At 45.5% G+C, this 22809-nt stretch overlaps 1 protein-coding gene across 2 annotated transcripts in view; it reads left to right on the top strand.

The window, feature by feature from the left end:
- PAMR1 (peptidase domain containing associated with muscle regeneration 1) overlaps nt 1-22809 on the top strand; it is a 56148-nt gene that overhangs the window by 6568 nt on the left and 26771 nt on the right. For both annotated transcript variants that reach the window (XM_056493444.1, XM_056493443.1), the window contains exons 2-6: nt 1978-2154; nt 2908-3036; nt 9557-9671; nt 14993-15210; nt 20196-20303. In XM_056493444.1, the coding sequence (XP_056349419.1) occupies nt 1978-2154; nt 2908-3036; nt 9557-9671; nt 14993-15210; nt 20196-20303 (747 nt within the window). The remainder of the gene's footprint in view (nt 1-1977; nt 2155-2907; nt 3037-9556; nt 9672-14992; nt 15211-20195; nt 20304-22809) is intronic.

Raw genomic sequence — 22809 nt, 5'->3', positions numbered from 1 at the left:
AAGGATGCTTTACAAAAGCTCTGAGTGTTGGGCAGTTATTTATTAATCAGACTTTGGAGAGTGCTGTTCAGGAGGGAGTGACACCCCCACCCCACACACCAGAGACGCAGCCATTGTCTGTCTTGCATGGTGAGATGTATCAAACTGAGTGTCAGTTCTACAGAGATAATTGGACGTGTGTAATTAATTTTCTTTGGAATATGAATCAGATACAATTCATAGATACAAGGCTTAATTAAAAGGGAATAATAGCCATAGGTTAAGAAGCCCCAGCTTGGCCAGGTTGATTGACTGCCATTCTGGAAATTAGAAGGCATGAGTTTAATTCCCAACTCTACTATTGTTTTTCCCTGGGACCTTGAGCAAAGTCACTCCACCTCCCTTGTGCTTCATTTTCCCATCTGGAAAGAGAGCTTTGTAAAGCATGTCAAGATCTATATGCAAAAGGGTCTATAACTGCTGAACACTAAGATTATTTCAATGCAAGATTCCACTACTGGAATAAAAAACTACAGAACCTTATTGGATGGCAGGAACAGCTTTTTCTTTTTGGAATGATTACAGGGACAGAGAGGGGAGATGGAAAGAGCACAACAGCAGCCCCATTCCTAAACTGAGAGCAGCAGCAGACTCCCTGGTTGGTACACCAGGCACAGAGGAAAGGCTCAGTTCTGAGGAGCACAAAGGGCTGCATTTCATTTCTCAGCCAAAGTGGGGGGTGGGAAAAAAAAAGGAAGAAACGGTTTGGTGGTCCCTTGTTAATGGAGTCAGTAAAAATCATTAGGGGAGAAGATAAGCTTCAGGGAGCCAGGCTTCATGAGGTCATGGAGAGTCAAGTGAGACTGAGCAGCAAGGCTCTGTGGTGGGGAGCTCCAGCACACAGTAATTAGGTTTTCAGTGACAGTGAAACAAAAACAGTTGTGTGAGAAGGGAGCCAGGTACAGGCATGGATGGGAGTGCTTCACCTTTGAGATGTAAGGCTTGTTTCATGACAAAGCAACCCTGTTACTCAGAGTTTAATACACAAGGAAAAAGGTTGTTACCTAACCACAATTAAAAAAAAAAAAATAGAAAAAAGAGGATAGAAGAGGAAAAAAGAGCTAGTCTCATTAAGTTTCCTTTGTGTCTTATCTTTCAAGTCTGCTGTCTCTTTTTACTCTCAAACTTCATGAAAGCAGTCATCAGCTGGTGAGAAAGCACGCTGACAGCTCTGTGCACTCCTTGGATCTCTCTTTGTAGAATTTAGATAGCACACTGGTGGGGAAAGACAGGATCTGCACTTATTGTGGCAGTCTTGAGTCACAGTCTGAGGCTGTTTCTTAAAAGGGTACTTCGAGCATATCTTGGATATCATATGAGGTTATGCTAAATAATAGAAAGATGTTACCACATTAGAAATGCCAGGCAAAACAAACCTTAAAAAATAATAAAAAAACGTTGTTTACTTTGGCAGTGAAGTCAAATGTAAGAACATGTGCTTCTGGGTGAAAATAGGGAGTGAAACCAGCTAAAATCCAAGTTTAAAAGTGGCCTTTCCTTGTGAGCTCTCTAGCTTTTGAGAATAGCAAATTCACAAGCAGAAATGCAACCAAAACATGCAATCATAGTTTAAATAATCTATACAATATATGATGCTTTAAATCAGTCCTGCAATCTGAAGACTTTCTCATGTGATGTCATCCTCTGTGGTTTTTTAAAGCAATTTTTCTCACCACAGAGGTGGGGAGGCCTTGCAGAGAAAGCAAACATATTCCTTCCCTCCAGTCTGTTTGGTTCCTCTGGCTGGCACTGCAAAACTCCTGTGTGTTCTTTGCTATGCAAACCATGCTGACATTTCAGGTGCACGGTACCACGTACTTTGGGTTTGGGTTGGATGAAGGCCTTGGCCAGCCTCATGCCATCCATGGATAACAGATCCTGCCATTCCTCATCAGATAATGGATTATTTCTGTGTGTCCTCCTCTCCATTCTCTGCAGAGTACACAGTGATCAATGAGAACTGCCCAGGAGCTGAGTGGAATATCATGTGTCGGGAATGCTGTGAATATGACCAAATCGAGTGCATCTGCCCAGGACAGAAAGAAAGAGTGGGCTACACCATTCCTTGCTGCAGGAACGAGGAGAATGAGTGTGACTCCTGTTTAATCCACCCAGGTATGTTTGTGCCTATGCTGTGTTCACACCAAATCTTTGGCCAAGGCATCGTGGCAGATGCTGGGCAGGGCAGTGGTGAACAAGCACATCTCACTGGGGCATGGGATTGTCCTGCATTTCCTTCCTCAGGAACTTCCTCTGTCACTCAGCTGACAGCAGCAAGACACTTGGCAAGGCTCCCCCAGAACAGCAGCATCACTGGCCAAAAAACCCCAACACTTTCTACTAGCAGTGCTGTCCTCAGTATGTCTTGGGCAGCCTTGGAAGCTGCCAAAGGGTGACACTATAGCTGGCTTCACACCAGGAGTGCTTTGGTGGTACTCTTGGTTGATTTGCACCCCAAAAGCAAGAAAGGAGAGATAAGTCCCACAAGCAAGGAGGAAAAAGAAAAGTGAAAGGTGAGAGGAGGAAAGAGCAGGATGAGCTAGGAGCAGTTCAGAAATCATCAGAATCATTTAGGCTGGGCCCAAGTGGCATCAGCACACACATTCAGACTCCTAAGAGAGGTGTTTACAGTTGGAGCAATGAGATTTAGAAGTTTGGGCAAGTCAGACTGGGAGTTTGGCTCCAAATCTCCGAGTCTGAGCTGCCTAGGGCGTGGAGGTTGGGTATGGTTCCCAGTGGGAAAGCTGTCAGCACCTCCACAGTCATTAACGTCATTGGCATCTTCTGTGGAAAAGACAGAGAGGCTGCTCCTCCTCCTGCAGGACAATCCACCTTGGCTTTCATCTGACACAGTGGCTCTCTTTTTAGGCTGCACCATCTTTGAGAACTGCAAGTCCTGTCGCAATGGCTCCTGGGGAGGGACACTTGATGACTTCTACATCAAGGGAATCTACTGTGCAGAGTGCAGAGCTGGCTGGTATGGAGGGGACTGCATGAGTAAGTGTCCTGCATGGGCAGGGAGGGATGTCAGGGGCAGGGAGTGGTGGGACAGAGCCAGGGCCAGGCTGTGCCCTTCCAGCTATTCCTCTACAGAGACTCTTGCAAAGGGCACAAGCAGGAGAAAGCAAACACAACCAGGCAGTAAGCAGACCTACAGTCAGGAAAAACACTTCTCTCCCAATGCTTGTCTGAGAAGAACTGGGCCTCATGTCATGGTGGGTTAGAACCCCACTAAATGTCTGTTTGGGTTTGGTTTATTTTAAAACTTTAACTACCGTGACTCCGGAAATCTTCTCTAATCTGAATTTCTTGGACACGCTTCATCATAGCCCTGGAATATAAGCATAAACATTTATAAGGGCAACAGCTTTACCAAAGAGCTTACACTCTGTCCTCCCTCAACCCCTGCCAGCCCCAAGGATATCTCAATGTTTCCTTCCTCTGCCACACATCTTCAACACGTTTCAAGGTGCCTCTAGAAAACACTGTCTTACAACTTCTGATTATGTCACAACAAAGAGTGTTTCAGGCCCTGGTACCAATATCTAAAAGTTTTGTTCCTGACCATGTACAAAAGCTCCTGCTTTTTAGTTCTGCTAAACTGTTAATCCCAGTTCTGTCTTTCAAGAATGAATTCCATTAGCTAATTGTATAGTGTTTAAAACCGGTATTTCCTTCACCATTTCCCACCAGTGAAGGTGTAGGTCTCTTTCAATTTTTATTGACTGTCTCTTTGTTCAAATCCCTTCACTGGAAGGGATAAAATTGGAGCCTGCTTTCCCTACTTTGTTCTGTCCATTGTGCTACACACCTTAGGCTTATGTCCTCTTAGTCATTGATTTTAGAGCAACAATTTAACTTGCTTTCACAACACTGCCCATGAACGTTCAAGAGGTGAAAGCATATAAAATAAAATCTTTGCTTCAAACAGCAGCATGTGGGGAGTCAACATGTTACAGCAACAGAGCTAACTCAACCTTGTGGCTTTGGAAGCTGATTAACTGAGTCCCTTGCCATTTACAGTGTGATTTCTGAGAACACTTTAAAGTCCCATTTTCTCTAGGTCCATGCTAGAGCTTCTCTGGAATATCCTTTAAAAGCAGAGTCAAGAAACAGTCATTAACTCATCTAATTTTTCCTCCTGAATATATTGGTTGCCTACAGTATATTTCAGTTTATTCTTCCCACTTATATTGAAGCAAATACACCTTCACACAGAGGTCTCTTTGGGCATTTCTGCAGTACTGAAATTTTTGACAGCTTCATTTTACAGTGTTTTTCTTACTAGCTGCTCTTTGAAGGCAAGCAGTGTGACACTGAGGCTGTGGTTCTTGAGAGGTAGGGTAGGAAGGTTAGATAGTGCTGTTGTCTCTTTCACTGTTAAAGTGAGGACACAGAGGGCAGTTGTGACCCCAGCACATCCTGAGCTCCCCTTTCATGGCTCTCGCGGCTATCCCAGTTTTGGCCGTGATGATCTCGGGAATGCCGAGAACTGCCCGTCTGGAAAGCAGCCTATGACCATGTGTGTGCTGGACTGCGGGCTCACAGCGATGTGGCTTTGGGTCTGCAGGGTGGCCAGCAAGTGTCCCTGGCTCGCCAACAGATTCACATGCTGGGCGAGCACAGGAACCCTCTCTCCTTGGTACCTGCGTACGGCATCGCAGCTGAAACTGCGGCCAGCCCCGGTGCCTCGCCAGCGGCAGAGGGCCAGCAAATCGCAGAGTTACAGAGGAGCGCCACACGGCAATGGAGGGATGCAATCACCTACCTACTTAGTCCTGCGTTGCCCCCCGCGGGGCTGGCGGAGCCCGCCCGGCCGTGCCGGAGCGCCGGGCTCTGTCTCCCTCTCGCGGGGCCGGCGGGCGCTGCGGCTCCGGCACCGGGGCCGCCCGGGAGGGCGAGCGGCGCTGCGGCCGGGCTGGGCACCGCATCCCCGGGCTGCACCGCATCCCCGGCGGGCACCGCATCCCCGGGCAGCACCGCATCCCCGGGTGGCACCGCATCCCCGGGCTGCACCGCATCCCCGGGCTGGGGCACCGCATCCCCGGGCTGCACCGCATCCCCGGCGGGCACCGCATCCCCGGGCTGCACCGCATCCCCGGGCGGCACCGCATCCCCGGGCAGCACCGCATCCCCTGGCGGCACCGCATCCCCGGGCTGCACCGCATCCCCGGGCTGCACCGCATCCCCGGCGGGCACCGCATCCCCGGGCGGCACCGCATCCCCGGCGGGCACCGCATCCCCGGGCTGGGGCACCGCATCCCCGGGCAGCACCGCATCCCCGGCGGGCACCGCATCCCCGGGCTGGGCACCGCATCCCCGGGCAGCACCGCATCCCCGGGCTGGGGCACAGCATCCCCGGGCTGCACCGCATCCCCGGCGGGCACCGCATCCCCGGGCAGCACCGCATCCCCGGGCGGCACCGCATCCCCGGGCGGCACCGCATCCCCGGCGGGCACCGCATCCCCGGGCAGCACCGCATCCCCGGGCTGCACCGCATTCCCGGGCGGCACCGCATCCCCGGGCTGGGCACCGCATCCCCGGGCAGCACCGCATCCCCGGCGGGCACCGCATCCCCGGGCTGGGCACCGCATCCCCGGGCAGCACCGCATCCCCGGGCTGGGGCACAGCATCCCCGGGCTGCACCGCATCCCCGGCGGGCACCGCATCCCCGGGCAGCACCGCATCCCCGGGCGGCACCGCATCCCCGGGCGGCACCGCATCCCCGGCGGGCACCGCATCCCCGGGCGGCACCGCATCCCCGGGCTGGGGCACCTCATCCCCGGGCTGCACCGCATCCCCGGGCAGCACCGCATCCCCGGGCGGCACCGCATCCCCGGGCTGCACCGCATCCCCGGGCTGGGCCCCGCATCCCCGGCGGGCACCGCATCCCCGGGCTGGGCCCCGCATCCCCGGCGGCAGCGGCGCCGCACGGGCGGTAGGTGGCGGGCTGCGGCCCGTTCGGTGCCCGTTCGGTGCCCGTTCGGTGCCGTACGCGCCAGGGGAGCGGTGTGCCAGGGCTGGGGCCCTCCGGCAGAGCAGCGAGGCCTGGCCCCGGCGGCACTCGAGGGCTGAGTGCATTCGCCAGAGCAGCGTGAGCCCCGGGAGAGAGCTGTGGCACTGCCAGCCAAAGCAGTGGTGATGGAGGCCCACGGCGAGCGAGGAGTACCATGGGTCTGACCCGTTTGTAGTATCCTCTGGCATAGCTGGAAGCATGGGTATAGCTGAAACCCCACCAGATCATTTGGTCAAAAGATAAATTAAGGGTAGGCCAAAGAAGTGTTATTAGGAAATAAACACACTGACTAGATTTAATTGGGTGCTAGTATATTTCCTAGTGGGACTTCTCTTGGATTGAATCGTCATGACCTAAAAGGCACATCAGGCTCTAAAACCAGAAGAAAATCAACCCTGCAGAACCCTTTCCTCTGTACCCTGCACTTCAACAGCTTTTGCCAAACCCGAGTAGTAATGTCACTTCAAGGCACGTGCTCCATCAAAGCAGGGGAGAAAGTGGTGCTTTCTAACAGCTGTTCTCAGCTCTGCTGTCCAAATGTGGACCCTGTGCCAGAAAACAGTACTTGTAGTTTTCAAAACTTTCTGGACATTACTGTTTCTTGTAATACTAGTGACCAACAACCAACTGGAAGCAGCAAATTGTGGCAAGTGACAGCTGCCTTCCCATATCAGCCTGTTTCTGGATAGCAGTAACCTTCTGTTGTCTTTCTCCTTCGTTCAGTCATCTTGACCTTTGAAGGAGCCTCACGTCTAAGACACAGCACTGGAACAGAAGATATTGTGTTCTTACCAGAGGTCGTCTCAGGACCTCTCCCTCCATCAACCCACAGGTCTCTGTGGGCTACAACTCAGAGGTCTCCTGAATTTTTTATTCTCTGTTAGTAACAAGCCTTGGAGGAAATCTTACTGTGGCCCTGAAAGCTGCCTTTTTTTCAGGAACAGGAACGGAACAAGGATGTTGATACTCTGCCAAAGTGGTTTATTTTTTTGTAAATGAGGCAGAATTTGCCAGCATTTGTGTTTATGATGTAAATTATTTTTGAGAGCTTTCCAGGTCTCCTGCAGATTTAGAATAGGAAGAGAAAAGACTCTTTTTGATCAACATACGATTGAACTGTTGGTCTGGGGAGTCAAACTTCTACTAGAAGCGCTGGAGATTTAAGAGCACAGTTTTGATGTGATCGCAAAGGTGCTTCGTGCAGAGGAGGGTGGGAGCAAACCTGAGAACATTCTTTTGGAGAGGGTCACTGAATGGCTCCTCTTTAGTCCCTGGACCACCTGCTTTGCTGGCCAAACCTACTTCCTCGGCGCCAGTGTTCAGAGAGTTCAGGCTGTACCACGGCAAACAGAGAAGTGTGTTTAGTATGCCGTGCATACAAGTATCTCTTTGCACCAGTTCTTTGGCTTTCCTTTGTTAAAGGCATCGAAAACTCAAAAGCCCTTCAGGACGAAAGGGAAACTTTCTTTGAGGTGGTCCAAGCCCCCTGTCAAAGCCTCTGAAGATTTCTAGCAGCTTTGTCTCAGGTTGTTTTTGTGGCAGGAGCCAATGGCAGCACAAGGGCCCGTTTCTTGCTGTGGGAAGGAGCATTATCATTTTCACCACAGCAGATCCTGCTGTACTTGTTGAATCCTAATGTGGTTGCTGGGCACACTCATTAATCCTCGCCTTTAGAGAGGGAGCTGAGTGAGCCACAGAAGAGGATGAAACACTTTTGAGGAACTCTTCTGAGCAGGATTTCTGTTTCCTTGGGTCCTGCTTAATTAAGGGTAACTGAGGGTAAATGAACAAAGGGTATTTCATTTGAGCAACACTTTCTTAAGAAGAAAGAGGAGGATTTGACCTGCAGTCTTCATGTTTCCCCATAGACCAGATGCAGCAGGATTGATTTCCAGACACTGTGATCAATGGGAACCACAGATGCTCGGTACTTCACCAAATCAGGTCACTGTCACCCTTTCTCCCTAGGGAAGGAAGGGCCCGGAGGCGAGTGTTAAAACCCTCTGTTTCAGTAGGAAACATTCATCCTGGGTTAAAAGCTTAGGGTTTCTCTAGGGAAACAGACGGAAGCAGAGCTTTCTGTTGGACTGAAGAGGTAAAAAAAGTGAGAGAATTGCTGTGGAGGTCTTTTGGGTCATTTGACTTTTTACTTATCCTCATCTGCGCTGTGTAGACTCTCCTGATTAGGTGATGCTGTTAGACTGAATTGCAATTTTTGGCTTACAGATACAGCCTCATACTCCAGCAAAGCAACAGAAGGCTTACCAGGGGATGTAGCCATGTGCAAGACCCCACTCAGAAAGATATAGTCAGGAAAGTAGGAACTGAAAAATTAGCTCTGTCTGGTACATTGAGATTTAACTGTGTATTTTGCTAGGACATACATGTGCAGATCACAGTAAACTCTTCAAAAATCACTAAACAACTTTTCATCTTCCATGGAGGAAAATATCATTAGCCATATTTTATAGCTGGGGAAAAGGGAGAGGTTACCAAAGGTGAGAGAACTCTCTGGGCTAAAAATGTTCAGCATTCAAGATGAGGAATTAGGACAACTATCCCTGGACAGATGCCTAGGGACAGCTGCAGGATAGTCATGAAAAGACATTGCTCCCCCAGTGTGACCTTGTCTGCTGTTTGTTCAGCTCATTGTCCTCTGATGGTTTTCTTAGATTGTGCACAAATGACTGGAGAACTTAATCTTATCCTGCTGATAGTTGGAAGTACATTCCATAGTATGGTGAAAAACTGAGAGCAGCACTGAGAGGCAGAGTGGAACAAGACTAGAAGAAGAAAAAGAATGAAACTGAAAGAAGGGATAAGGACTGTATATTGAATATATGTCACACTGAGTCATGATAGAGGAGCTGTGATGCTTCTATATCTTCACTGGCATGGTGGCATTAACATGCAAGGATGATGTACTGAATCCAGAGGACAAATGTGTCCTCTAGGAATACATCGGCTCTTTTTCCTCCCAGAGTCTCCTTATGAAGGACTAGCAACCATGTTGGACTAGCAGATGTTGGGTGCATCAGATTTTTTCTCTCATTCTTTTGCTCACTTGAACTAATTCAAGTGTTCATTGTAGTTTTGTCACTTTCCCACCAGCTTCCTCATCCTCAGAGGCTGCAAATGTCAGCATGGGCTCCATCAAAACTGTTCTGAGCTAGAGCATCAGCCAGGAGGGTAGGTGGGTTAATTAACAGAGAGGCAAAAGCTGCAAGAAATGGTTTCATGTGGCTACATTGCAAATCAGGGAGAAGCAATCACCTACAACTTTCCCAGGGATACTCTTAGCCTAGACAATACTCCAGTATAGTCATAATTCTTTACAACCATTGTGTGTCTGTCCCAGTATTTTATACACTGCCTTATAAGAAACAGTGTATCTTCCCAAACTGTCCCATCATCTCCTTCTGGTGTTATTTCTACATATATTTTATTCAAATGTCTCTGGAAGGTCCTTCACACAATTTTTTTCCTTGTTTTTCTCCCCAGGGTGCGGGCAGGTCCTTCGGGCTTCTAGAGGTCAGATTTTGCTGGAGGGTTACCCACTGAATGCACGGTGTGAATGGACTATCCATGTTCAAGCTGGATTTAACATTGAGTTAAGGTGGGTCCTACTGGCTTTCAGCCAGCACTGATTTCAGGTGGACACTGGGGCATGTGGGTAACCAAGAGTCAATGAGGGTCAGCAGCTGTGAGCCTTGGGGCAGTGAAGGTATAGCAACCACTTTGCATTTGGTACCACATCTCTTTCCCCTGATCTGGCTTGTGATGGACAGAAGGACACTGGGCAAATCAGTACTGTGCTTTCAGTTCCCATTTAGGACAGATGGATGCTGAGGAGAGTTTCTCAGGCATTGGGCACAATGTGTCTCTTTAGAGGTGAAAAACACCTAATATTTTCTGAAGACTGTACCTGGCTGAGCTAAGACATTCTTTGAAGAAAAGATGTAGGAATGTTTTAATATGATGTCTCATGCAAGGAGGCAGTTGCCCAAGAGTGCCTTGCACTTGCATTTAGCCTTCATTCTCATTTTCCCTCTCTTTTTAATTTTTTTCACTCTTTTCACCAACCGTATTGTCTATCAGCCTCAGTTATTCCCCTCACCATTCCTATGCCTGGAGGATGTGATTGGTTTTCCTGGAAGTCACAGAATCACAGAATTAACTAGGTTGGAAAAGATCTTTGAGAACATCAAGTCCAACCTGTGACCCAACACCAGCTTATCAGCTAAACAATGGCACTCAGTGCCACATCCTGTCTTTTATTAAACACCTTCAGGAGGTGACACCTTCAGGTGGTGACTCCACCACCTCCCTGAGCAGCCCATTCCAATGTTCCATCACTCTTTCTGTGTTTCATTTTTTCCTAATGTCTAGCTTAAATTTCCACTTACACAGCCTAAGACTGCATCCTATTGTGCAGTCATCACTCTTCTGAGCTGTGTATGCTTAGACCTCTTAATTAACCCCTAATGACTCAAGCTCACAATTCCTGCCTATTGCAGGAGAGCCTCTTTTTGGGGTAATTAATAATGTTTTCAAATGTGTGCAGAAGGGTGCTCACACATGCCACAGAAAGTAAGGCAGGGGATGGTATTTGAAATAGCTAATATAATAAAAGGAATAGCTTAACCCTTCACATTGATATTTCACTGACTTTGGAGCCCAGGCCAAAGAACTATGCTAGATACACAAACAGTTAAAATATTTTAAGCAGTTTAAATATGTTCTCATATGTTTGAAGAGAAGCTTGAAGGGAGGAAGAACAACAGATCAGTTGAAAAGAAGAGTTTGTGGTTTTCCCACATTAATGCACTTTTTCAGACCTGGAAATGCAAGCCTATTGTGTAGGTATGAGCCATTATTGCCTTAATATCACAGGAGCAATGCTGTGAGGAAGAGTTTTGTGTTCACATGACATAACTTTGCATCAGTGTCAGTGAGCATGAATTTTACCTGCCTTCTTTTGAAGAGATATTGTTGGTGAGGTTGTGATTTGCACAGCACAAGCTTAGGGAGGTGATGCTTTTCCACATTTCTGGAAAGGGCTTTGTCAATTGTGAGGTTTAAAAAGTGCTTCAAGACCTACAGGTGCCACTTGTCTTCACTGTTGTGGGGATGGATGTGAGAGTGGAAATGAGTCCTGTGCATGCATGTAACTATTGAATGCACCTATCTCTGGGTGAAGTGTTAACAGCCAGATGACATCTCTCAGGCACAAGGTGCAGGAAAGGGACCAAAGGTTATTTTAACAAAGGACACGATATCGAAGAGCAGAACTTGCTGTGGCTGCACTCAGGAGACTCTAACTTTAGTAGAGTAGGGAATGCTGTATTTAACAGATGTAGTAACTCTTTGGAGAAATCAGTCTTTCATCCTAGACCCTGAGGGCCACCCACACACTGACTAGGAAGATGAGATCCATATGAGATCCATAGAGTTCATGGTATGGTTCACAGTTCACAGTATGGTTCACAGCTCAGTGTTCAACTTTGCTGTTACAGAAGATGGAAAACCTTAACACAAGAGTGCCTTTCTCTTCCTCCCCATATCAATCCTTTCTGCAATCAAATAAACTTACTACTAGGTGTCAACTTGATGTGAAATAATGTTACATTTCAACTGTGAAGGTCTCCAAGAAGGAATCTTGAACTACCAAACTGCTGTTGTCAGCATCTAATTTATTTGAGCTGGGTAATGTTGGAGAATCCTAAAGCCCTTTGCCTAGCCTGATGATGAATCTGTCTGAATGCCTAGAAATCTCAGCAGATGACATAGCACTCCCAGGGAAAGATCAGGAGCTCTCCTGAACGTCCACAGTTAACCCTTCCACCCTACAAGTCCTGCAGGAGGCCTAGAGGAAATCTTAATGGAAAAGATGGAACAGGAGGTCCTCACAGAGGGTAACCCTGCAATGTGTTCTGAGTCATTTGACATCTTCAAGAACTGTCCACTGAGGTACTTCAGCAGTTGGATATTGTGAGAAACACGTACATTTAACCTAAAACTTCACCTTTAGGCACTTCCTACACAGAAGGGCAGGTTCCCCTAAGCTAACCAACAGGGCCTGCCTCCTGGGTCTGCCATCCATGTTTCCTTCACTGTTTTCATATAAACGTGCTGATCCCCTCTGTGGGTGGTAACTGCTTAGAGCTGTAATGCACAGCCAACACTGTGCTGAATCAGCACAATGCCAACAAAAGAACTCCTTTTTTTCATTCTCTCTGTGCACAAATCCTGTTTGCTGCCACCCTGGTTTGCAAGGGCAGTGATGGGGACAGCATAATACAGAAGGTGAACAAAGTGGCTGCCTTTGCTTACATAGGGCAGGAAGAGTAAAACTCCCAGCAGCACAGATAAATCTTCCCTTGCTTTAAGCTGTGCCATGCAGTCCTTTGGGGGTTGTTTTGATAAATAGTGTCCATGTTGTGGTGGTAGTTTGTTTTCTGTGCTTTTCTTTTGCCAGGCTTGGGGTCTTTTTTGGGTTGTGATGTATAGGCTCCATCAGCCTGAGCCATGTCAAGGATGTCACATCACAGCAGAAGTAGCTCACAACTTTCAATTCTTTTATTTAGTGCCTCAGTAGAGATGAAGTTTTAAATATGTCCTTTGGCTAGAAGCTTTCCTCAGAGGGGTTGGCCAATATCTGCTCACTGCAGGCATTGATGAAATCAAGACAATACTTTTCATTCCATTGTCTATCTGATGATCTGTAGCACAAAATTAGCATGCTTAATTTTATAATATCCAAGAGAATTATGGTATAATTACGCTTTCACTGGTGAGGAAAGTGAAGTTCCTTGAATTGTGTGTACCTGTGATTTAAACAGAATAGGCCTCACGGTCTGTAAAGGGTCATGTCAGCTGGGCTGTAGCCAAAAGGTTTTTAAAAGCTTTGGCAGGTTTCCTGACCTGCCAATTCTGAGTCTTAATCACAGGATCCCATGTCGTCAGTACAGTGTATCTGCTTCTTTGCCAAGTTAAATAAAATGCAAGTCAGAACCCCTATGCCTTTCACATTTTCCACTCTGTTTTCATCATTTTTTAAAACAGAGAAAGCAAACAATTAAAAGCAGTATTCTTTGTATGGTTCTTTCATTCTCTGTGTGTATGTCTTGATATTCTTTGTTCAGGGACACACATCAAGGCACAGTTTACCTTTACATCTATAAATAATACTGCTCCTAGTACATGGTGGGCATTCCAGAACCCTTCCTTCTGTACTTGCTCACATACTTAATTTTAATCAGAAATGTACCAGTTCAGAAAACCAGAAAATATTTTTAGGATTGGGTCAGGATAAACTGCAGCCTGATAAGTGTGACAAAGATGAATGGGTTAATTTGTATTGCTCTGTAACTTCCATAAGGGTAGATCCCTGGGGTGTGTTTCACCAGTGAAAGGATGTTTTGAAAATGTAGTGTATAACCTGATACCTGTGAGGATGTCTCTGACAGACCTGACAGAACTAGAATTCAACTCATGCATTTTATGCAAAGCAAAGTTGAATTCTCTCTCTCTAATGCATATTTAAAGCAGATGTCTCAGATGTCTTTTTTTTTTTTTCTTCTACATTCCATCAGATGATTTAAAAAGATAAGGAGCTCTGCTCCATTGGTGTAGCTTCCTACAAATGCTCAGTCATTTTTCTGTAGGTAGCATACTCCTGATGCTCACAAATCAGCCACATGACCTGAGCAAAGGTGACTGAGTGAAGAGGACTCTTATCTCATGAGTTGTCAAAGGAAGCTGGAGGAACATGGAGGCCTCCTTAACATGGGGGCCTGAGTCTCAAGATGAGAAGAGTATGAAACAGGCTCCAGAATTCTCTTCCCTTCAGACTGTGAGGTCCAGGAGCAGATCCAAAATTTGTCCCACCTCTTTGGTGTGAAAATGCAGTCTTTGCAAACCACTAGGCCCACACTGGAATAGGCAGTGTGGGAGATACAGCCTAATCCTAAGTACACATTTGGAGTGTCAGGAGTCTTGAGGAGGGTTGAGTACATAATGGGTTTCATTTATCAAATCTCCTGCTGAACAGTTAGCAGCATGGCTCTCCCAGGCCCATTTCTTCTCCTTGTCCTGCTGTACAAGGCTGAGCCCAGCCCCCTGACCATTGCACATTCTCTTGGTGTTGCTCCCTCTGTTTCTCGTTGATATTCTGGTGGGGTGCTTTGGCTCTGTGCCCTCCTGAATTCCAATAGCAGCATATAGCATGGCTGTTAATGAACAAAGCCTTGCACAGTGGCTGGATGGAAGCTAGGGAAGGACAGACGTTGTGGGAAAAGGCTTTAAGTATTTCCCTCCTGCACTAATTCCTGTGCCTTATTTCTGCTCTCAAAAGACAGGCAAGTGCCACACATTGGGGATTTACTACCATTTTGCTTTCTAATGCAAAACGTGCTCTAGTATTTTGATTCTGTTTCTCTGGCTGTTTCTGCTTCTGTTCCAACCCCAAGCTTTCCTTGTATCCCTAATTGCTCACTTCTGAGCATTACAATGTAAATAGCTTTTGAACCTTGTTAATTGACACTGTAACTTTCAGAACTTAGAGCTTTATTTAGGGCAAATAGAACGTTTTTTAGCAAACATTGACAATAGAAACATGCCCTCTGCAGTGCCTGACCCTGATGATAGTTCTGACATTGTATTTTGGTTAGGCACCTGATGCACGTGCATAGACTGTATGACTTCAATTTCAACTTCACTGTTCTGACACTTGAATATTCTCATGAAGCAACTGTATAGAGTTGAGCTGGCTTCTAGGCATCATGATGCAAAAATTGAGATGAGTGAGGGGTCTTTGTGTGGATGGGAACTTGTTGATTCACTGAGGGGGGTAGGCCCTGAATACCTAAATGCCCAAATAAATAGCATTCAGGGTGCACAAGTAAGCAGTCTGACTGGTTGTCCTTGTTCCCCAAGGTTTTCCATGCTGAGCCTGGAGTTTGATTACATGTGCCAGTATGACTATGTGGAGATCCGTGATGGGGACAATTTGGACAGTCAAATAATAAAGAAATTCTGTGGAAATGAGAGGCCACCTCCTATCCGAAGCACTGGGTCTTCACTCCATGTCCTCTTCCAGTCTGATGGATCCAAGAACTTTGATGGATTTCATGCTGTCTTTGAAGAAATTACAGGTAACATAATCCAAAAGTGGAACATGCCACTCATTCTCATTAATTCAATTTCACTAATCTCTTTCCCTGTTTTGCTTCATTAAAAACTTTCATGCTGTGTTGCCAGCAGCAACTTACATAAAGTCAGTGTGGGGAAGATCCAAAAGCTGTCAGATGGCATGTGAATGTGAGGCTCTTCTAAAAAATTCTAAATTTCTTGTGTGAAGAACAAGCACATCAGCCAGCAGAGAAAAGCTGCTGTTTTGTGTGACTTATCTGTTTGAATCGAAGAGTAAAGAGCACAGAGGAAGTAGAGGAAGGGGCATGTGTATCTGCAATGGCAGAATTGCTCAATGCTGCATGCAGGAGCAGAGTCACTCTCTCAAGCAGCAAAAACCTGATGGAAAGTCTCATAGACAGCTCAGTGAAAATGCCTGACAGAACTCATGTGTTGGCTCATGTACCATTAGGAATTAAAAAAAAACAACAACCAACCAATCAACCAAGACCAAAACAAACAAAAAAATCCCCAAGTGTGTACAAAGAACGAATTATTTTCTTTAAGAAAAAAAATGAAGAGGTGTTTCCCATTCTGTGATGGTCTCAGTGTTATCAATGACAGAAGTGGTGCTCCAGAATTACTGGTTTTGTCACTACTCAGTGCTTCAGTCCCCTACATTGCTTCCCATCGTTTCAAAATAGTGCTGAAAGTGTAGCTGGCTCATCATTTTGCCATTGTATTTGCAGCAGCCTCCACACTCTTCCTAGATCTTGCTTGTTTAACTATGTAAGGAATTTTGGTCAAGTCTATCTACAGTACTCCTGGCACAGGTTAATCAGACTGTGCTGCTTTGCCATAGATAAACCCTGCAGGATCCATGACTCACCATGACTTGCCTTCTGTACGTACAGCCTGGTGACCCACGTTTCAAGAGGTCATCCAGGGTATATCTGGCTCAGGAAATTTAGTTAGTTTATATAACCCTGATGTAAACACACAAACCTAGCTCCTAACTATGATCAGAGGTGTAACTAGCAATCTGAAAGGTTCCTGCTTCTGGATGTAGCACCTATGGTGTTTCTCAGCCTGCCCTGTTCTTCAAATGTCATCTTTAGTACCTGTTAGCAGGAGCAGTTAGCTATTGATAGTTTGCCTGGGCTTACAGCAGGAGAGGTGATATAGAACAAATGAGTGTGGCATGGGCTTGTTGCATAAGGGCTGCCTACATCCAGGGAACTAACATTTTCCATATGGTGCAAGCTGAATTGGTTCTGTTTTCTCTGCCCAGCAGGGAACACTTGGTATTTGAATATTGTTGAGCACTTTATTTCCGCCCCATTTTGAGTGGTAATTATTCTGAGGCTGTGAGGCTGCAAGTGTAGTAATCCACACAGAGCACATTGTAAAGGGCTTCTCAGAGTTGTGAGGAGCTCTATTTGTGCACTTTATTATGAGGCTGTTCTGGTCTAATGTGTAGTGCAGTGAAAGGCTTTTCAAACACTCCCAGTGTCTTTTTATGTGAAGCACTAACCTGGCCAGCAGGAGCATTTAAGGGAAGAATACAGTGTGCATGGGGCAGCAGAGAATTGAAAGCAGGGGCAGCACAGGATCGAAAGCTCTGGCAGCACATTGAAAACTGAAGCGTTTGCCCTGAAATTTCCCTCTGTGCACAGCACTGTGGAAGAGCCAAGGTCCCCAGAACAGATTTCACAGGCTTGCTAAAGCCATTCCCTGAGCTGCAGGTGAGAGCTGCAGCAACAGAGGTAATTACAGGATGTGGATTAGGACATGAAGGTGATATGGTGTCCCCAGCACCTTAGTTCCATACTGGAAAGGACTGAAGAAGTATGTCAAAAGTGAATTCCTTCTTTTTCTACCTCATCTTCCTGTGAGCTCTGTACTGGCTTAGAAGCCACAGTTTGCTGAAGCAGGGGCACTGACTGCCCAGAGATCGCTGGTTCAAATTCCAGAAAGGTCTTGATTGATACAAAATAAGCTGCAAAGCTTATATCTCCTTTAGGAAAGGTCTCTGTGTGTATAGTTATTAAAGGATGAACCACACAACCTGCTGTGCTGCCTAGTCTGGAGGCAGGTGCTAGGTCCCATCCTATGCCAAGTGTGAAATGGGATCCAGTTATTGGCATGAGTAACCAGAAGTCACTGAACAGAATTCAGATGAGAAGCATGGGAGGCCAGATGGGGAGCTATCAGAGTCTCTCAAGGATTAGACATATGCTGGATCCAGTTAAAGGAAAGCCAGTTACTGACTTTCAATAATGCTTTCCTTTCTGTACAGCCAAGCTAGTGGACATAACTTAGTGACTTTAAACTTCTGTAGTATTGTCCCTTGTTGTTTCACTTAAGCCAGAAAATTAAGACTCCTTAAAACAGAAAAAATATTTAGTGGTTTTCAGTATCAGGCATTTTCAAGGACAGTATCTGACAATCACCCTTGTTCACTTGACATGCTTACTTTCCAGAATGAGGAGACAAAGCTGGGACAAAGGAAAAAAAAATTTCACTTGCTTCAGCCAGTGGCTACAAAATATCAGTCTGTAAGAAGTCTTCTGCTTCTCCTTCCCTTTCTCAGTGATATTTTACCTTAGTTGTATACAGTACAATTGCCACATATATATTTTCTTTTAACTAATGAATTGCTGTCCTTAGTCAGGCCTTCATCTTCAATGAGACATGGAAGATATTCATTCCCCAGCCATGTATAAATTGCTCTTACATCACCACAGGAAACCTCCAGAGAAATCCATATGTAGCATCTATATATTTCTCACCTCATGCCATCTGGATAGTAAGAAACTTCTCTGAGAGAAGCTGCTCTGAGGTTGGTCCATATGGTGGCAGTGACAGATCCTGGCACAAAGGGGCTTTTCCTGAGGTGGGAAACACCTGAGCAGCTTGTGGGAGGTTCTGAGGAGATCTGCACTTTGCCAGAAGAAGCACCCCTCTGTACCCCACACCTTTCAGAGCAGCCCAGGGTGTGCAGCAGCTCATGGCACCTTGGAGTGCAGGGAGGGCGAGGTGCTGCTGCAGCTGCAGGGCTGAGCCCAGGCAGGGCCAGCATCCCCTGGGAGGGAGGGCAGCCATGGTGTCCCCTCAGCAGGAGGTATGTCCTCTGCACCTCAGGAAGGAGGTGATCACCCAGGCAGGGCTGCCAATAAACATGGAGCCACCAGCTCTGGCTGCAGAGCCTGTCTCCTTTGACTCAGTCATCACTGGCAATCTCTCTTCCCACACTGCTTGATCAGAGGGACTGTAAGGGCTGGAGCAGCAAAGTCCTTCCCACTGAAAGAGAAAATCAGTGTTGTGACCTCCTGAAGAACCTCACCATACATGAGCCTATGGGACCTGATAACATATATCCCAGAGTCCTGAGGGAATTGGCTGATGTAGTTGCCAAGTCACTTTTCACGATGTTTGAAAAGTCATGGCAGTCAGGTGAAATCCCTGGTGACTGGAAAAGAGATTAAAATGCACCCATTTTTAAAAAGGGATAGAAAGGAAGAGCCCAGAAACTGTTGACTGTCAGCCTCACCTCTGTTCATGGAACAGATCCTCCAGAAAGTTGTGCTAAGAACAGGGAGGTGATTCAGGACAGCCAGAACAGCTTCACCAAGGGCAAGTCCTTCCTGACCAATCCAGTGACTTTCTACAGTGCAGGGACTACACCAGTGCACAAGGGAAGGGCTACAGATGTCATGGCTGTGGACTTTCACAAGGCCTTTGGGCATGGCCACAACATCCTTCTGGCTAAACTGGAGAGAAATGGATTTGATGGGTGAACTGCTGGGTGGATGAGCAGTTGATTGGGTGGTCAGATCTAGAGCGTGGTGGTCAACAGCTCAGTGCCCCAGTGGACATCAGCGACAAGTGGTGTCTCTGAGGGGTTTGGATTTTGTGTGAAAACACACTAATGTTTTAGTGATTAAAGTAGTGCTAAGTAGTGCTTACTCTAAATCAAGGACTTTTCAGTTTCTCCTGCTCTGCCAGTAGGAGTTGCACAAGAAGCTGGGAGAGAGCATGGCCAGAACAGCTAACCCAAACTGGCCAAAGGGATATTCCATTGAATATCCACCACAGAATATCATGCTCAGCATATAAACTGGGGGCAGTTGATTGAGAGCATGGTTTGCTGCTTGGGGAGGAGCTGGGCTTCAGCCAGTGGAGTGGTGAACTGTGCTGTGGATAGATACTTTTTTTCTCTCTCGCATTATTTCTCTCTCTCCCTCTCTCTCCCTTTCAATGTAATTATTATTCCTATGATTATTATTGTCATAATCATATTTTTTTCAATTAATAAACTGTTCATATCTTAACTGATGAAGTTTACTTTTTCTTTCTCAATTTTTCTCCCCACCAGAGGTGATGGGGTGGGTGAGTTAGCTGCCAGCTGGGGTTCTATAATTCTATTCACTCATCTCCTTTTAGAACAGGCACATGTGTGTGTGTTATTACACAATGGAATTTGTTGGTATTTAATGCACAGTTACACATTCTGGTATTAAGTTATGCTGGTGTATACAATTTGATGTGTATGACTGTTAGACTGTTGTATGCAAGGGACAAAGCAACACCCAAAATCTAAAACAACAAGATCCAAGACACAGAAAAACTTCAAAAAACATGGATCCCAGAACTTATCCCTGAACTCCGAGTTGAATGGCAGGAAAAATGTAGGTTGCTATTAAACTTCTTTGGTTTAGTCTAAGCTCTAAACATTATTTGAACTTGATGAACATTATTTTTGTTCCATAAATATTTCTTATTACTTCACTGCAGTTAAAGGAAAATGGTAAAAGTAATGTATGCTGGGAAAAGAGCTGCTTAAAAGAGATATCAACTCCATTTACAGACACAGAATCAGTTAGGTTGGAAAAGACCTCTGAGATCATCGAGTCCAACCTATGACTGAGCACCTTATCCTTATTAGATCCCTCCTCTAATAAGAGAAGACCATGAACATTCTTGCTTTTCTTTTGCACTTTTGCAGCTTGTTCTTCATCTCCATGTCTTCATGATGGGACATGCATTCTAGACAAGAGCAGCACCTACAAGTGTGCCTGTCTGGCTGGCTATACAGGGAATCGCTGTGAAAACTGTGAGTACAGGCACTGTGTGCATGACCAGCCTCCAGGGCTGTCACTGATGCATTTATTGTAAGGAGTGTCATTGGTGTGTGTAGGTTTGGTCAGTCATAGAGCCAGAGAACGCACTGAGTATCTTGTGGCTTTTTTAAGACATGTTTCTTGCACTTCAGCTTTCCACTCAGTCATCCTGGAGCTTTATGTCAATGTGTGAAAAGGTAAAACAGACTTGAAGCTGGGAAATGGCACACAAGAAATCTTTGTAATGGATTAGCCTTATCAGACAGAGAGATCCCTGCCTGCTGCTTTCCACTATGTGCATCAGCTGTTCTCTACTGAAAACACATACCCCAGCTGAGCCCTGTGCTTAATGCTCTAGACTGAGTCAGTCATAGGAAATTCATCTTTCCTCACAGTCACCTGGAAAGTAGAATTCTGGCACCATGAAGCCAGATCAAAACAAATGAAAAAGAGTAGATTCTGTTCATATTTGTGTTGGTAGTCCTCACTGCACCTGTAGTCATACACCTGGTTTTGTCCTGACAAATGAATTGTAAAATTAGTGGATTCAGATCAATTGTCTGTTCCAGTGATTTATTTCTTCATGTGTGAGAAAATCTTCCTCTAACAGGGCTCAAAAGAGCATGAGGGAGTAAGAATTTCACAATATATGCAATGATAAAAGCTGTACAATCTATACTAGCTGAAAGGAGTGTTCTGCAATACTTAAAGTCATTGAGCTAGAACTGATTTCACTGGAAGATTTCAGTGGTAGTGGTGCAATCCACTTGGGATCATATTTGGCCCAAGACAGAAAGTGTGGCTTACTGTATCCTGCTGTGGGATTCCTCTGGCCATAAGGCACACAATGCCTTGCCTGCTAGCAGAGTTTTCAGTTCTATATCAGAGGAACCAATATACACCAAGCCTCACTTCAAAATCTTTCTCTCACGTATGCCACGTACTGTTAAGAGTGGATTTATCTCCTGGAATTTCTTTTATTTCATCAGGGGAGTTAAATCTTAGTGGCATGATACTTCCTTTGATGAATCATTTTGAGGTGAAAGACCTTTCATTTTCTACAGATCCAGAAGTAGCTCAGATGTGAGGAGAGATAGTTTCATATTTTCCATAAAACTGAAAAAATTTTGTTTCTGAACAGATTGCACAGATTCCTGGTATGTTTTCTGTAGGGAAGAGGTTGCTAAAAATTGGGAGTTCCTGACCTCAGGACTAAGACTGTCTGGCTCTTCTGCTAACAGCCTCTTTCCTGTGAGTAGTTGTTTAGCAGGTCATTTAGGGACTAGAAACTCCTGAGCTCTTTGCAACTGCTCAGCAAGATTAGTTCTGCCCCTTTAGAATGGAGAGAGAAAAAAAAAAAAAAAAGGAAAGATCCCGTCTGATTCAGAACCGACTGAAATTTCAAATAATTACATTTGCAGCAAACCTCAGCCCTAGTTTTGGCAGGCTCTACAGTACAGGCAAGGCAAGGAATGAAGCTCATATTCTTTTGCTGACTTTATTTTGTAATTCCAGTGTAGAAACTTCACCTGTGCAACCCACACAGCGAACAACAGGGGAGATAGTTGAAAAACAATAGGATGAGATTTCTGTCACTGTAAGCAATGAAAGGTACAGTTACTGACAGGATGAGAGGAGACACTTATATATACAGTAAAATTTTTAATTTGATGGGAGCCTTGTAGTTTGATTTATGAAATAACAATTTTGATGGATAAAATTCTGTTATTTATGATGTTTGTGGCTGTATGTTTGCCTTTTGCTCATGCTAGGCATAATATTGTTTTCCAGCACCTATATTGCTGCTTTCTATGTGAACAGCAAACCTCACAGTTGGAAAACATCATGGCAAATACTTTTTATTTCTGGCTTCAAGTAATTTTTTCCTTAAGTTATTTCCTTCAGTTTCGCCAAAATGCATCCTAAGTATTTTCCAACGTATGGGGAGAAAAGTCAGAAAATTGAAGGTTGATTTCGTTTTTTTAAGAACTAAAGGAAGAACTGGGGGAAATATCTATGGCTGTAATTCTTTAAAAGCTAGTTTTAGTTTAATGAAGAGCCTTTTAATTTAAATGTTAAAGAGAGATTGTGTCTTCCTCAGAATCTCTTTCTGGTAGGTCTTTCAGTAAAAGTGCTGTCTTGTGAGGAAGAGCCAAGAAATTTATTTCTGCAGAAAACTGTCATCAAATAGTCACTTTTGGAATACTCAATACGACTTTGGGCACTATAAGACTGACTATTTTTCAGTCTGGTTTTCTTGGAGTAAGTCAGGTGCAATCCCATTAAAGTTAATGGATAAAAAATAGGTATAAGAGAGAAGAAAATTAGAGCCCTTTAGTGTTAAGTGCATGTAGAAGCTCTAAGGTGGTGCAACAGAAGGTACCTAGAGAGATATGAGGATTTTAAAAAAATCCAAGGGACATAGTTCAGATGAAGAGAGACTGTGGGATTATCTCATTGAGAAATAAGTTAAGGCCAAATTAAAGAAATTTAGCAATG

This window comes from Oenanthe melanoleuca, chromosome 5, assembly GCF_029582105.1.
Source record: "Oenanthe melanoleuca isolate GR-GAL-2019-014 chromosome 5, OMel1.0, whole genome shotgun sequence".
Classification (NCBI taxonomy): Eukaryota; Metazoa; Chordata; class Aves; order Passeriformes; family Muscicapidae; genus Oenanthe; species Oenanthe melanoleuca.
This window is presented reverse-complemented; position numbering and strand designations above follow the sequence as displayed.